Below are 16,988 nucleotides of genomic sequence, written 5' to 3'. Positions count from 1 at the left end.
ACTAAGAATTCTGCCATCTTATGATCGCTTTGTCCCAGGCGTCCTCAAACAGTTACATCCTCCACAAGGCCTTCCCTGTTTAGAAACAGTAGGTCCAGGAGGGCGCCTTCCCTTGTCAGTTCACTTTCTGTCATTCTTTCTGTCAAATACTGAAGATCCCTATACAATTTATATTATTTCTGTAATTAGCGTGTTTTTTTACATTTGTATGTGAAGCCTATACATAAGTGAACTTCTTGTTGTTATTTTATGAATTCCTAAGGATATTTCAGTACTGTAAAAATATCTGGTGCATTTTTAGATGGTGATTTAAAGAATTTTAAATGGCAGGTGGTATTTTTGATCTCCGTTATGCTGCTTAGTTTCAGCAGGTGGTACTTTTCCCACAAGCAGAACTCTTCTTGTTCTACTTGTAAAAGCTGTAGGACCTTTCTGGCTTTTCTTTTTAGGTCACTGACAAGAAAACACAGCTAAATTTCATTAAATTATTTGCCATATATTAGATCACAGTGTCCACTGTAGCACAAAATTAACATATTATTTATGCTTTATGTACTGTGCTGAAAGAGCTAAAAGAAAACATCTATTCCTTGCCTACTAAACCTTTTTCATAAAAGTTAGCTCGGGAACTAAAATTTATATCTGAAATTATTTCTTCTGCAGTGTGAAAAAAACCCAGTTTTATTGAGAGCTATAACTATGCTCTGGTTTAAGGTTTATGAAGAGTCGTCATTATCTAAATGTAAAAGGAAATAAAAACACTTTTCAAGCACTAAAAGCCTTCTGTATCTGCGCATTTTCAAATAACTATGAAGCAAGTGAAATATAGCATATTAAATTTTCCAATGTTGAGGTCATGTGTAAGAATAATATTCCAAATAAATTCTACTCAGGAAATTAATAGACACACTGGACTTCTCTGAACTTCTTTTCAGGGTATTATAATGTGAGGCAGTTTTAATTTCAGATAATTTGGAAAACAACATTCATAGTGTTTGTAAATATGATTTGTATGAGAAGTTCTTATTTGTCTCCCTGTGTTCTTTGATTTTTATTTTCTCATGAAGGTAGCTGACAAAAAAAAAAAAGGATTTTCTACAGTGAGGACTTGGATCAGTAATATACTGATTCAGAGTGGACTCAAAGTGTTGATTTCCTGATGAAATCATTTTTTTTCTAATATAAAATGAAACTAAAACATGTTGAATTCTTAGTGTTTTAAGGCAATTTTAAGTATTAGTTTAGTTACACAGGTAATCCCTGTGGTCATTAACCTTCACCTTTTTTTCACTTCTTATGACCCGTTTGTGATTTTAACAGTGCAGCAAGCTATGGAAAGTCATGCATACAGATTTGCATTCTGAAAAGACATGTTTTATTGAACTGCTTCATTAAACATAAAAAATCCATCTTCAGAGAGAAAGATTGAAGTATTTCCTTTCAGTTTTTCTTTGATATATAACATCAAAAAATTTTAATTGTAAACATAATTTTAAAAAGGGAAAAAACAAAAGAAAATATTTTGAAATAAAACTAAAACTTGATTTCCCAACTGAAATTACTTTTATTTTTGATAACAGAAAAAAGGCAAAGCTTCCAGAGCACGCAGACATATTTTACAGCTCTGTATAAAGCATTAGCTAAGGAAACAGTATTCCCAATGTGTAATCTCTAAACTGTAGCGGGAAATCACGTGAAATTGTATCTGTACTCTGAATAATCAGAGCCTCCACTTTGGGGAAAAAAGTAATTTTTACTGCCTAACTGGAGTGTTAAAATGCTTTCATAGCAAAATTTTGAGGAGTTCCTGACAGGCACTTTAGGTTAGCGAAGAAAGCATGGAAGGTATGCCTCTAGGTCCAATGTTTGTATCTGTTCTGCGGTCTCCAGGGAAATTAGATCATTATTTTTTGGATTAGGTTGTTTTCTGCAGAATTGTTAACATTAAAAATAACAAGGGAGCTGTACTGTACACTTTTGCATCCAATCTTTCATTACACACAGATCAACAGGAAAAACTGATGCTGCATGTGATTGATACAAATGCATTTGGAATCATAATTTGCATGTCATGTGGATAAGCTAAATGATGCTAACTTTGAATGGAGTAATTGGAAGGTAAAGGTACCCTCTTTACCTTTTTTTCTCACAAGGCATTCTAACCTGTAGCTTTTACAAGCTGCCTTTTCTCAGTGCTCAGTGAATCAGACAAGAGTTAGGCAAAAGGCCAGTACAAGTATATTTTAAAAGATACTGAGCATGCTTGTGTAATTCAGTGAAAAAGTTAAGCATCTGATCAGGTACTTTGCCCTGAATGAGAGGTGAGACGGGGGTTGAGTCAAAACTGGTTATTCTAAGTGTTCTTTTAGATGGAAAGAGAATACTTTGCCACTATTAAATACCAAATTACTGATATCAGGTATTTCTTAGGAAAGAGATCTGGATGTATTAAAAAACAACTGTGGTCGATTTTAAGGTATACTAGCATTCCATTCATGCTTTTGTTCATGACCTGTGAGCTGCTTATGTGAGGTCACAGCTTTCACTAGTCCTGTTTCTTTGTCCCACATCTAAAAGCAATACAAGCAGTTGGATTCTATACTCTACCTTTTAAAAAAAGGAATCTCTGTCTAACTGGTTGAGTTCCCGTTTGCACCTTTTCCCAGAGTTCTAGAAAATCATGGTAGGTTTTGTAATGGATGAACAGATTTTGTCTATTTCAGAAGAAGAAATTCAAGAAATACTGAGAGTTCAAGGTTCTGCCACCCTTCAGAGACTTTCTTCTCTCCTCTCCTTATATTTAAAGGCAGAGCATAGAATCCAAGTGCTTTTATTGCTCATTGATGTTGGAGGAAAAAAAACCAAAACAGACAACCAACAACCCAGCCTGTTGTCTTGGAAGCAGTCTATGTAGAAAACACTGGTAGTTGGCTGATTACAACTATTGGATGGGAATGTTTTGGTTGTGTGCAATTAAAAATAAAAATCATTGTGTATCAGTAAGCTATTAATCTTTAATTATTCCACAAGATTCTAACGTAAAATAATGAAGCCATGAATAAAGATAAAGCAACAAATTAGTATGGTCAGGCCTTAACACTTGAATACAACAAGGTTAACTAGAAGTCAGAAAGATCACAGCTTTTCCACCTCAAGTTAGAAATTATTGCCAAACTGGCTACAGAAAAATACCATTATGATATTGCTTAAGTTGTAGATCAGGAGGAAATCATATTTCCTGTCCTTTGAACTGACCTGATGTGATTTGAAGGAATTCTTATTCTAAGTTCAGATCGCAAACCAACATTACTGAATAGGTTCCTAGAATATTTTAAGAAAATTACACTAACTTTAATTCATATTTATTTACCTTGCTACATAAACACAAATGCAGTAATAAAGTCAGTTTTACCAGTAACTCCTGAATAGCCATGAACAGACTACTAGCTCCAGCTTGATTTTAATACAATATTCAACTTCAAATTCATCAAGGTATCCTTATATCTGCTGTGCAAATATAATTATCTATTATCTATGAGACTGTATGCATTTGAGCTATTCAGAAACCAGAAAACACTATATTTACATATGCAGACACCTTTGCTGTACCTTTTGCTAAATATCCAGTAGAGATACAAAAAGGAACTTCTTGTGTCCATGCTAACGTGAACAATTGTAGAATGTGAGGACTGCAAAGATTTTAAAAATGCATCTAAAAATATTTATATTTGACAGGAAATTATTTTTGTTCTTTGATTAACTTATATTTTCCTGTATATACAGGTACATCTGTTCTACAGGTGACAGCCACAGATGCAGATGACCCTACATATGGAAACAGTGCCAGAGTAGTGTACAGTATTCTTCAGGGACAGCCATATTTCTCTGTTGACCCTAAAACAGGTGAATATTTTATATTTCTGCCAGTGTGATTTGGCTAATGTGTGGCAGTTCACTATCCCTGGTAGATGAAATCCAATCTACAAAATGCAGATGGGCGGGATTATTTTTTAATTCCTGCTTCTTGCTTTAACACTATGAAATTTAGTATTTGCTATGTTTTGCTGAGTACTAAAATCAGCCTACTGTGTATAGAATTAATTCTGTATTGTGCCATGATTTGAGCCATTCAGCCAAAATGGAATAGCACTTTTTCATCTGCTCAAGCCTCTGTTTAGGGAGTGATTTAAGCATGATTAATATATTTATGGTTTCAAAATCTTTCTTTTACCTGAAGGATAGACTTGGGAGGACTACTGAATTTGTACTTCAACACATATATAATAATAAATTAATATTGTTCTCATATTTATAAAACTGCGGTATTGTCATTTCACCTAAAACTGATTCAAGAAGTAGAAAAAGCTGAACTATTTATGCTTAAACTATGCATCAAGCTCTTCTTTTTCCATAAAGTGTAAGTTATGTATAATGAATCAAAACTGGTCTTTAAGGAAAGAAGAAATCTCTTTTTGAGGTGAGGTTGTAACAAGTTTTGGATTTTCTGAAAAGTGTTGTCTTAAATATTAATATGTTGATATAAGTACACATTTTCAGTTCTTAATAATGATGAAATATAACTTAAGAAAGTACTTTTTTATCTGAAATTTGTAACATTTTAACCTGTCTATATCAGTACTGATGGGAAAGAATGAAATACAGTGATCCCTACACTTAAGTGTAGGGAAGAATAATTATTTTTAAAATGAAGTGAAGTAAGTGTAGTGTAAAAATTAATTGTCATGTTTTTACATTTAAGTGTCTTTGCTTGTGCATGTCAATCTCTGTGGAATTTGGAGGCATATGCTTGTTTCATTACAAAAGAAGTGTGCGTGTGCCATCTCACCTGGCGTTGAGGTTAGGTGTGATTTGTGTAGGAAGCTGGGTGTGTTGGCCCCAGGAGCCATTCTCACAACCTGAATTATTCTTTGAATTTGTCAATTCATGTTAGAAAGAGTACAAAGCCTAACAAGATCATGTTGGAAGACTGTATAATGTGCCGGAGGGGAAACTTGATGTAGACTTGTTCTTACGTACCATGTTTCAGGGACAACTGCTGGTACTTGTCTCACCCAGCCATCTGTGAGAACAGTCTGGCAGAGTAGTGGCTGGCACGGGTTAAAGCCACTTCGGGGTACAGGTTAGCAACTAAGAGGTAAGGAAAAATCAGTGGTACAGTGCTCAGGCGCTCTCTGTGTTTGTTTTACTTAGATATACAACTCAACTACATTCCTACTTCTGTTTTGGCACTCTGAGGCAATGGACTGTAATTTTTTTTTTTTAATATATATATATAATGGTGTAGAACTTGTAGTCTGGGGCTGCTGTTTAGTCAGTGGAGAATCATAATGGATGTTCTCTTATCAGGTCTGTATCACAAAAGAAAATAATATTGTTGCATCACTGCATGCTACAAAGAAAGCAGACAGGAATCTATTTTCATTCCTCAAGCCTTAGGCTTTGACAGCTTTTAATAACACTTTTTGAACTTAAAGGTTTTAATATGCATATAAAATATCAAGATTATTCTGGTACCTTAGTCTATTAAAATGGAAAAAGAATAAATACTTTATGAGGTAAGTAAACAGTGAAGTAGAGAAAGAAACTGGAGAAGACTTTCTGATTTGATAAGTTGTTTTTTTATAATTGCAGAATAGCAATTAATTTAGTTTGGCATGATACAGTGGGAAGAAGTAGAATATTGGAAATAGTGGGTACGTCTGGAAGAATAGAGTGTTTCTATGAGATTTCACTTTGAATTTCTGATTTTTAAAACTCATTTTCTAAAATCATCACTCTTCTGAATTTGCAAGCATTTCTGTGACCTATTTTCCTAAGGCTTCCATTGTTCAATTCGATCTTAATTATATTTTATCTGGAAGTTTTCTGAATTTACACTGACATGCTCAAACATCCTTTACATGAAACAAGAGCCAAAACAAGGAAAAAGAGGAAAGTCCCAAAAATTTATGACTGAATGTAATGTTTGTGAAGCCTAAGGATCTTTTTATGGCTATATCAGTAAAGCTTCTTGGAGCTATCAGATGCAGACATCAAGCTGTTCATAGCTCTACTGTGAATACTAATCTCAAAAAGTCGTCTTCTACCTTCAAACTGCCTAAACTTGGTTTTAAACAACTTACTATCTGGAGACTTTCAAGTTACTGATTTTTAGGAGCTTAGTTTAGAATAGTTCAAATAGGATTTTAGAACCTAAACATCTAAAATGTCATAGAACAATGGAATCATTTGGTTGTAAAAGACCTTTGAGATCAAGTTCAACTGTACCTGTCTCCTACTAAACCGTATCTCTGAGTTTCTCATCTATCTGTCTTTTAATTACTTCCAGGGGTGGTGACTCAATCACTTCCCTGGGCAGCCTGTTCCAGTGCCCGATAACCCCTTCAGGGCAGAAATTTTTTCTGACATCTAATCTGAACCTTGCCTGGTACAACATGAGGCCATTTCCTCTTGCCTATCACTTGTTACTTGGGAGAAGAGACCAACACCCACCTCACTACAACCTCCTTTTAGGTAGTTGTAGACAGGGATAAGGTCTCCCCTAAGCCTCCTTTTCTCTACGCTAAACTGCCCCAGTTCCCCCAGTTCCCTCTCATGACACTTGTTCCCCAGCCTGTTCATCATCTTCATTGCCTTTCTCTGGACACACTCCAACACCTCAATGACCTTCTTGTAGTGAGGGGCCCCAGAACTGAACACAGTATTTGAAGTCCAGCCTCACTGAGTATAGGGGCACGATCACTCCCCTGGTCCTGCTGGCCACACTGTTGGCCTTCCTGGCCACCTGGGCACACTGCTGGCTCATGTTCAGCTGGCTTTCAACCAACACCCCCAGGTCCTTCTCCTCTGGGCAGCTTTCCTGCCACTCTTCCGCAAGCCTGCGGCATTGAAATATAATAGTGGGCTATCACTAAATTACAAACTTTGAAGTAAAAAAAGCTGTATTCTTGGCAGAAGAAAATCTTCCTTGGCTTGTTTGAGAAAAGACTCATCTCTGCACACCTAAAGTGGGGCGGAGGTATGGTGACAGGAGAGTAACCCCCCCTGCCCTAATTAAAGACTCAGGCCTGTAACCTGATGTAGTGAGATGACCCTGCTCATTGCTGGGGGGTTGGAACTAGATAATCTTTAAGGTCTCTTCCAATCCTAACTATTCTATGATTCTATAGTGTTCTAGAGTGAGTAGGGACGTGTGAGTCTGTCGAAGATAAAAAAGGATCTGTACCTGCAGCTGAAGGGGAGCTGCAGGCCTCAAACCTGTATGTCCAGGTGCCAGCAAGCGTGAATACTGGGAACCCAGGTGCCAGCTACTAGGTAGACTGAGTCTAGAGCAAGTTACGGGAGGAACCTATGTTGAGTTTCTGAGCACATTTCCAACTATAAATTGCCCTTCCTCCTGATCAGCTGGAGAAGGATGAGGCTGTTTGTACCATTTGTGTTTGTGTGCTGCATGTTTCTATCTGTGTGTCAGCCTCTGCACGTGTGTGTTGCATCCATGTATGTGCCTCTTGGGAAGACACGCTTGACCTTACTAGTGCTTCTAAATCACAGATTAAAAACAGGGAGCTGCAGGAACCTTATCTCCATCAGGCTACCAGATTTGGTAACTCCCAAAAATCTTTAATTTTTCAGTTGATTGGCTCTAGGGCCCATTTTTTGTTTTAGATGTTTTTTGTTTCCTCTGGAAAGGAAGAATTGTAAGCTGTGTCTGTGTGCAGAAATTTGCTCCTACTATGATGTTAGGGCTGTGAATGGCAGAACTACTGTCCATGCATAACATTGTGTGTAAGATATTCAAAATCTGTTTAATTTGAATGGCTTTCTAGGAAGTGGGTTTTATTTGTATCTATTATTACTTTTAGTAATTAGCTATGAGATGCAATAGTATCATTGTAAGTGCCTTTTTGAAATGCCCAAATATACATGAAAAGTCTTTCTTAGAGTTTGAGTTACTTTGTAATACCCCACCTTTACCAAACCATGAGGTTTTATGATCCATGAACATCCCAGAAGCTCATTTGTTCCAAAGAAAGCCTCAAATTAGACTGGATGCTCTTTCTAGTAGCTATAACAGCCTATTTGCAGTTGCCATATGCTTCGGGAATGAAAGTGAAACCCATAGTCCAATTCTACAGCTTACATAGTAAACTCATATCTGGAGGATCTGGAGCTACACCCAGGTCTTCCCTGAGGCATCAGTCTTTTGGAAAAGAACATACAGAGCGAATTAATCTGTGGGACATTTGTCCTTTCAGATCACCTGTTCTAGTTGTAGCTGTGATGAAATAAGAGATACATTCATTGCAGTTTAGTTTGAAATGTATACATTAGTGAGATGGGAGAGAAATACATTTATTATTGAAATGGATGACTGAAAAAAATTAGGTATTTGTATTTATTTGTATTTGCAATGATTTGCTGTTACAGTAGTAATATTACAAAATCTTAATGCTGTATCAGCTCATATAGTGTTTTTTACTTGAAGATATTAAATAGTAAAGAAATATGTATGTCTATGAAAGAATGTCACTGCAAATTAGTGCAGACTAATAAAGAAGTGTGAGAAGAGTGTCATCTTCCTTCTGCTTTCTGTCTTCACAATAATATGTACAATGGCTTCAAGCATCTCTAAAAGAAATGACCTGTTCACTAATTATCTAGTGGTTCCTGACTGAGTTCGCAATACCAACATTAAATATGGTCAATGGCTGAATAGATGCTTATGGGTATAGAGAGGCACCTCATAAACACCAAATGGGCAACCTCTGCAGTTCAAGACTTTTGTCCTCATCTGCAACTATTGTTCTTATGCTTTTCTAGCAGTTCTTGGCCATAGTTCATTGGAATGCCAGATTTTGTGTCATTATAAGTAGAGTGTAATTTTAAAGTCGCATGTGTATTCCTCAGCAAAATAAGAAAAAATATTGTTTATCATGTTATTCAGACTTGATACTGTTAAATAAATGCTAATACTTTGGAAAAAAAAATTGTCTGTTAATAGGATCTATTAAAATACATAGTTGTGGATTTAATGGATTAAAGTCTACCTTATTTCCTTATTTTTGAGAAAGTAACTTAGATATTTGTAAATAGGAATTTTATAAACTTTCAAGTGCAAAAAACAAGGACGCTCTTTGCATGCTTTAGTAGAACAGTCTGTCATGGTATCCCAGGTAAGAATCTACTGTGTTAATTGCATAATGGTGAGATATTTAATGACCCCATGACACTGCCATATATAGGAAACCATGCCAGTTAGTGAAGTAGTTTCAGAAAACACTTTAATGACTATCCTTAATTTTTGTATTAAAAATTCTTATTCATTTTAGTTGAAATACCTTTCTTAGTGACATCTGTTTAAAACAAGCATGTTTACTGGGGTTGGTAATCCCCTGCTGATTTGCATGTTGGTTTGTATTAGAACTTGGAACTGAAACTTGAGAGTCCTGTATTTAACTATCTCTTTGCTTCATGCTGAGAGACTCCAATATAATTTTAATGATCTCACAGGGCTATTGAAGTGACTTACATAAATTGAATGCTTCTAATCTAAAGGAGTCATGAAGTCCAACTAACTCCACAAGTAGGACACCAAGCTGGTGCCCAGGTTCCTGTAGTGATCTTAAACTAAACTTATCACCTTCCTTTACACATGTGCTTTTAAAATGTTATTGTTCAATAATTAAATCTTATAGAAAAAGTAAGGGCAATCGTATTAATCACATTCTGTTTGAGTTAGGAAAGGAAATACCTATTGTGAACCTCCAAGCTCTTCAGTTGCTCTTGCATTGCAGACCACTTATTTATAGCTGTGAGTAAAAATTCCAAACTAATTATATGTCATTGTTTCAACTTTAGTGTCAGATGAGGTTACAGAGAAGAATCAGTTTGAAAGTTGAGTTATTTTTGTTAGTGATACATCTTGCTAACAGCATGTAAGATGAAAGTAAATTTATTTTATGCATGTGTACTGTAATTTTATCTTGAAGTTATAAGAACCGTGCTCTATATTCAGGTTTTCATATGCTTGTTTTCCCTCAAGGATTTTCAGAAATGTTGTAACAGAAATTACATCTCTAGCATATATCATTGCCAAAGACTACAGTTTGTTATCATGAGATTGACTAGATATTCAAACTCAAAATTGGAAAGTCTTACTTCATTCTTCTAATTCTACCAGGTATTGCACAATGCAATCCTCCATTCCTGAAGGAATAGAAATGCGTACTCCATCTGAAAATATTGTCACGATCGCTTGTTTGAGAGTGTATCCTACCAGCTCTCAGCTAAGACTAATGTAAACATTGTAATATGCTTTGCTTTCTATTTAAAATAAATATTGGATTTTCTACCCCTACAGTTTTCACACTTTTAAGATAAACTCTGAAAAATGGATTAAATTCTCACAGTTTTCTTGTGTGTTCAAAATATTGATAAACTGTTACAATTTTCCCTGGAGTTATTCAAATGATAACTCAAGCCATCAGATGGACAGGAAGAGAGTTGAGAAGCTGAATGATCCACTTTTTCTTTTAGTTTTCTAAGAGCTCTGTTTGGTACGATGGAAGATTTTATGAGGGCATTGGTGCAACTGAAAACTTGTTGTTTAGGCCTTGTTTTCCACTAGCATGGAAACTGCATGGAACGGTACTTGCTACTCAAAATTATACAAAGAGGAGGGGCAAAATGGTGTGCTGCAGATATGTAGCAAGTGCAATACCAAAATATCAGCACTGCTTTGGAGTAAAGGTCTGTAGAACCTAGTTACACTGATTGATAATTGCTGGGCCATCCTCTTGCCTGTGTATCCTTATGCAATTTTTGCCATCCATACACAGGAGATTTTGTGGGCTGCCTGCTGCAGCAGGGATTTGAGGAGAGCAAGGTCGATTGACTTCTTGTCAGGACAAGTGTTATAGGGCTGTGGTTTCTTTGTTGGTTACCTACCATCACTATGTCTTCCAGCATCAGTCATAGAGTTATAAAGGACAGGCATAGGAGGCAGAAAAGAAAGTGCAAAAAGATTGTCTGATGTTCTAATATTTTTTTTCACTCCTATGAGATGGACCATGTGTATTGGAGATAGATTAGAGAAATAGGGAAGAAACAGTTCATGGATTGTTCTACTCTTGTTCGTTTCTGTATTTTACGACACATGCTTCTGTAACCACTAATTGGCAATTAGATCAAGCACTGTACTGATAGCCAGTCGAAGGAGATGATTGTTCCACTCTACCCTACACTGGTGTGGCCCCACATAGGGTACTGAGTGCAGTTTTGGGTGCCACAGTATAAAAAGGATAGGAAGGCCCTGGAGAATGTCCAGAGGAGGTTTACAAAGTTGAAGGATTTAGAGGGGAAGCCATATGAGGAACAGCTAAAGTCACGTGGTCTGTTCAGCCTTGAGAAGAGGAGACTGGGAGACTTCATTGCAGTCTACAGCTTCCTCATAAGAGGAGAAGAACCAGGCATTGATCTCTTCTCTCTGGCAACCAATGATAGCACCCCAGAGAATGGCAGGGGAGGTTTAGTTTGGATATTAGGGAAGGTTTCTTCACACAGAGAGCACTGAAGCACTGGAACAGGCTCCCCAGGGAAGTAGTCACAGAGCCAAGCCTGACAATGTTCAAGGAGCATTTTGACAATGCCCTCAGACACATGGTGTGAATTTTGGGGTTGTCCTATGCAAAGATAGGACTTAGACTTGATGACCCTTTTGGGTCCCTTCCAACTCAGGATATTCTGTGATTCTATGGTATTATCATATTAGCTTCCTAATGAGGACTACTGCAATATGGTAACTGCATGCCTTTAGTTGGTAGATGCATTTTGTTTGTTTGTTTGTTTTTTTATCCTCTATAAATACACAGATAAATTTTTACACTTACAACATGATTCCTGGTTATTGTGGACTAACCTCAGTAAGTAACTGAGACCCACATAGCCTCTCACTCACTTCCCTCAGAATAGGATGGGGAAGATAATGGGAGGGATAAAAGCATGAATACTCATGGATTGAGATAAAGATAGTTTAATAGGAAAAGGAAAAGCTTTCTGCATAAACAAAGCAAAAGGAGAGATTTATTCAATGCTTTGCATTGGCAGGCAGGTGTACAGCTATCTCCAACCGCTCTATTATGTGCAATGGCTGCTTGGGAAGACAAGCACCATAACTCCAAACACTCCCCTTTTCTCCTTCTTCCCCCAGCTGTTATTGCTGAGTGTGACATTGTATGATGTGGGATGTCTCTTTAGTTTGCTGAGCTTAGCTATCCCAGCTGTTTGCCCTCCCAGCTACTCACTGGCAAGGTGGTGTGAGGAGCAGAAAAGGCCTTGACTCTGTGTAAACACCGCTGAGCAATAGCTAAAGCATCCCTGTGTTATCAACACTGTTTTGGTCACAAAACTGAAACATAACACCACACAAGTTGTTACGAAGAAAATTAACTCTATCCTAACCAAGGCCAGTACACTGGTGAAGCACGATGTTTATTTGTTCAACCAAATTTGAAGTCCTGATATGAAAGGAGTGAGACATACATGATCGCATAGTCTGGATTCTGTTGCTACATCCCTTACAGTTTTTCTCTTACGTGTAAAAACACTATCTGCTCACCATTGCCTGGTTTTGCTTTTACCTTCTGTGGGACATTGGAAATGGTTCCCAGCGTTAATGTTTATGTCCATACTTCTTGACGTTTTTAGAGATGTACTGAGGATAAGACATAGTGTTGTTTCTTGAAGGTCTTAGATATTGTGCTCTGTTGATTACAAAAATTATAGGTCTTGGTGTGAGAAAAGCATTCCATTGCAGGTGTTTAAGTGTTTGTAAAATTTCATTTTTCTCAGAATAGATTGCTTCTATGAACAGGTGTTTATCTCTGTGTCTGTTAACTTTTCACCAGTGATATATGAACCATTAATTCTAAGTTCTTTGTTTTTAAATAAGGAAGGCTAATGTTCCACCCAAACAAAGTGTGGAAATTCTGTGTGATGAAATGTATTTAACATCATGGAGAGGGAACAAATAGGACTTCACCCTAAAGCCACAAATACATTTCTGTAATTTTAGCTCAACTGGGATGAAAGCCAGGACACTGACTCAGAAGATTAATGCACTAGACTCTTTAAAGACTCTGCCTCTAAGGACCAGTCCACATGTTAGCAATTGTTTTACAGATCAGTCTTTATTGTTGTGGAATTAAGCAGTGACTTTATTGCCTTTACTTGTGCCAACATGTGTGCTTTTTCTAGACAACAGATTATTATTGGCATCGCTAGTTCTACAAGAAAGAATTACTGGAACATCAAATCTTCTTGCCCGCACCTCTTCCCTCCGTTTAAATTTTTTGTCTGTAAAACTAAAATGAAGATATAGAGCAAAACATTAAATGGAACTTGTAGAGGTGTCTTAATTCATGCACAGCTCTTCTTGATCCACATTTCCCTTTTCCAATTTAATTTTCCTTTTCACAAGCTGTTATGGGTATTACTGTTGTTAAGGATAATAATTTCAGAAATGCATTTAAAGGATGGCAGTGAAACTTAGCAATGGCAATGGAAATGAAAGGGAGCAATATTGAGGTACTATTCCAGGAGCTATGTTATCTGCTAGTTTGGTAATGCTAAGATTCCCATTTATGGTTGGAGACATGCTGGTTAGATATTTGTTATATGGTTTAACTTCTTGTGTCTCTATTTTATGAGTTTTTAAAAAATATATTGTGTTAATAATACTCTTGCTTCAATAACAGTTTTGAGTAAGTTCACATTTTTGCCTTTCATATTTTGAGAAATTACATTTAATTCACACTGGAAGTGAGGAAAAGACCATTAGTGATAGACTTGTGAAAAGGCACATAGTATGGACTGAGGATTCTGTTTCCTTTAGTAGTTGCATATGCATGGAGATTTTTACAATGCACACAAATCCTATGATTTAAAACATAGAATTAATGTGTAATCTACATTAGATCAATAAATATGCAGGCATCTGATTTCCCATCAGTTTTCATCTTTTAGAACGATGCATATATCTTCAGTTACAATCTAAATGAGTGTGGCTCATAACATCTTTTCTTGTAATAAAGCATACAGGAAAACAAACCTAGTATGGTGATGATACTTTCCCATAGATTATGTATAAAGACAATGCTTCTCAAGAAATATTGTCCAGCAAAACCAATTCAACTACAGTTCAGAAACCTCCTAAGAAAAAATAAACAAAACTTTATATAACACAATCTTTTTGTCGATTGACCATCTACTTAAAAAAAACAAACAAGGACCAGTTATTTACAAAAAAAATTATACACTAGTTCTAAAATACGATAACAACAAAGATGACATTTGCGGAACCTCTGTAATTCAATTCTTATCTGAATAGTAATGGAAAAAGAAACCACCTCCAGAAGTCACCAAGAAACCTGTGAACTGTCCAGGTAATTTGACCTTTTCTGCCTGTGTATCGCCTTTTGTCCTCCCTTTGATATTTGACTTAGCAGCCACAACACTGTCACTGTGTCTGTGAACCGATAACACAAAGCCTGACAATAAGGTTTCTTGCAGGTAGTGTCCATCTTTTCTGAACTTGCCCGTGTATGTTTTCATTCCCTTGCTGACTGTGTCAAGCCCAAGAGCAGCAGCAGCAGAACTACAGTGGGTTTTGCCAGGTCTTTAAGACTGTAGATAGGCTTTGATGAAACACAATAACCAGCCGATTAACATCGTGTCTTTGTAACTGTCTTTATGACTTACTATGATATTTATAAATTTAAAACTCAGGAGACACTATAAGCAGACTTTTTGAGTCTCTGCATCTTCACTTCCAGAAGAGGATACTGTTCAGTACTAGTTTATATTTACTAATCTTTTACACATACATCCTATGCCTTAATTGGTTAATGACAGTAGAAGTTAGATTTTTTTTGAGGGTCAGATTAATCAGCATTTGTCCACCACCATATCTGAAATTGGAATATTTACATGACAAAAGCACACAGACATGTTATCAAATCAAAGGCTCTGTTTCCATTTGCTCTTTTCAAATTTCCATATAAACTTGCTATTCCACTTGACAGGGTCTGGAGTGCACTAGCAGGACCCTCCACCCTGCCCATGGCCCAGAATGCAGCTCCCTGGGCCATCAGGCCCTGCCAACGCCACAAAGGGTCCAGTTTCCAGCTCCTCACAGCCTGGCCTTGCGCCCCACCAAACCAGGTACCTATCCCCAAGGAAGTGCCCAATGCCTAGGTCTGGGGCTGCCTTCCTGTGCCCTGGGCTGCCCTACTCCTGGTTTGGGATGGGACAAGCCCTGGCTGCCCCTAGCACCTCGCACCAGGGACCTGCCAGATCCTGCTTTCGCACTGTTGCAAGCATTGTTGTAAACAGAAGTCTGTAAGATGGATGTTTTTCTTCACACTTCTAAACCTATGAGCAAAACCCATCCCTCAGGCAAAAAAAGGTTTTCAAATTCCCAGGCAGTCTATACCTTATGCAATATTCTAAATATTAGATGAAGCCTTTGTCACTGAAAATTGCCATACTAGAAGAAGGAAAAAAGGAGCTCTGTTAGCTATTCCTTGCAAATGAGTGCAGCCCAGTCTGCAGGCTTTAACTTAGATCACCAAGGGCACTTTAGTCATCTTTTCACATAGTTTTATCTTGTTTTTCTCAGAATTAAAGTACGAATATTTTTTTAATATTTTTAGTCATGATTACAATATTAAAATATTCTAAAGATGCTGTTACTCTTCCTTTTTTCTTAACTAATACACAAAATTCTCAGAATTTCTGTTAAGTAGTATTTTGGGAGCATACTTACGATGTTTGCAAGGAAAAATTCAATTCCATCTGTAATATTGGGGAAAATGGAAGAGTAGAAACCTTCCCTGAATTTAGTAAAGCATTTGCACTCCCAGAAGCAGATATAGTCATCATGGGAGCAATCCTAAGGGAAGAGGATAGATTAAATGATGTTTTACTCTCTCCCAAACTGTTCTTTCAAGAAATGCATTTTAGATCATTAGATTGCATCTAAAAGTGTTTGGGCAGAAAGTGCAACAATTTCCTATATATCTAACCACTATACAAGTTAGGCTTTGCTTGACTTCAATGGAAAAAGAAAATAAAATGAATGATTTATGAGCTAAGGCTGTTTCTTGCTGAGAAATCTCTCCTCATGATGATGTTTTCTCTAGGTTTTTTGTCTTCAACGTGAAATGGCAAAATGGCAAAGAATGGTAGCACAATACAGGTGCTTTCACTTGAATGCATTTCTCAGGTCCTGGCTTTAATGCATTTGTAATCAGTTCTGATAAAGCACTAGTATCATAATGAAATGGATTAAACATCAGAGGCATAATGTTCTGTAAAATTAACTGAATCACTGCAAGAACATATGGATGTGCTTGCTTGTCTAATCTTTTGCATTTACTTAAATCCCATACCTTTCAATGTTGTAGAGAGGAAGCCTCTGCTTTCAAAGGGGATATCTTCATGGTAAATAGTTTTCTTTGTACTTTAGATGTAAAGAAAAAACCACATCTGCATTGAATTAGGAAAAGCAGACTAAACTATCTTATTGTATTTTTACAGAACTTTCTTCTCACATAAAATGCCCCTCCTGAATATTTTTATAAGCCTCTAAGTTTAATAAAGTTTATTAATTATTATTATTATTAATAGTTAAGTTTAATAAAACTTAATAAGTTTTATTAAATAGATTAGATTTTATTCAGATGTGAGACTATCACTTAGGGATTCTCAGTGGTATTGACAATCTATGCCCACAACTGCATCTTCTGATTCTGATCAAAAATAACATAAAGTACTATATAATTCCTTTGGAATTACTCCAAGTTTTTTTTCCTTCTAATCTCAGATTTGTGTGTTATAGTAAGTTCTTCAAGAGTTACAGAATGCTCTGGTAAAACTACATTTGCAAGATATACTGCTGTAATAAAAAT

At 36.5% G+C, this 16,988-nt stretch overlaps 1 protein-coding gene across 3 annotated transcripts in view; it reads left to right on the top strand.

The window, feature by feature from the left end:
- The window catches only part of CDH18 (cadherin 18), a 192,159-nt gene that overhangs the window by 61,504 nt on the left and 113,667 nt on the right, over window positions 1-16,988 (top strand). For all 3 annotated transcript variants that reach the window (XM_069853512.1, XM_069853510.1, XM_069853511.1), the window contains exon 4: window positions 3,784-3,903. In XM_069853512.1, coding sequence (XP_069709613.1) covers window positions 3,784-3,903 — 120 coding nt within the window. The remainder of the gene's footprint in view (window positions 1-3,783; window positions 3,904-16,988) is intronic.

This window comes from Phaenicophaeus curvirostris, chromosome 3, assembly GCF_032191515.1.
Source record: "Phaenicophaeus curvirostris isolate KB17595 chromosome 3, BPBGC_Pcur_1.0, whole genome shotgun sequence".
Lineage (NCBI taxonomy): Eukaryota > Metazoa > Chordata > Aves > Cuculiformes > Cuculidae > Phaenicophaeus > Phaenicophaeus curvirostris.
The sequence above is the reverse complement of the archived record's forward strand: the minus strand, read 5'-3'. Positions and strand labels throughout refer to the sequence as shown.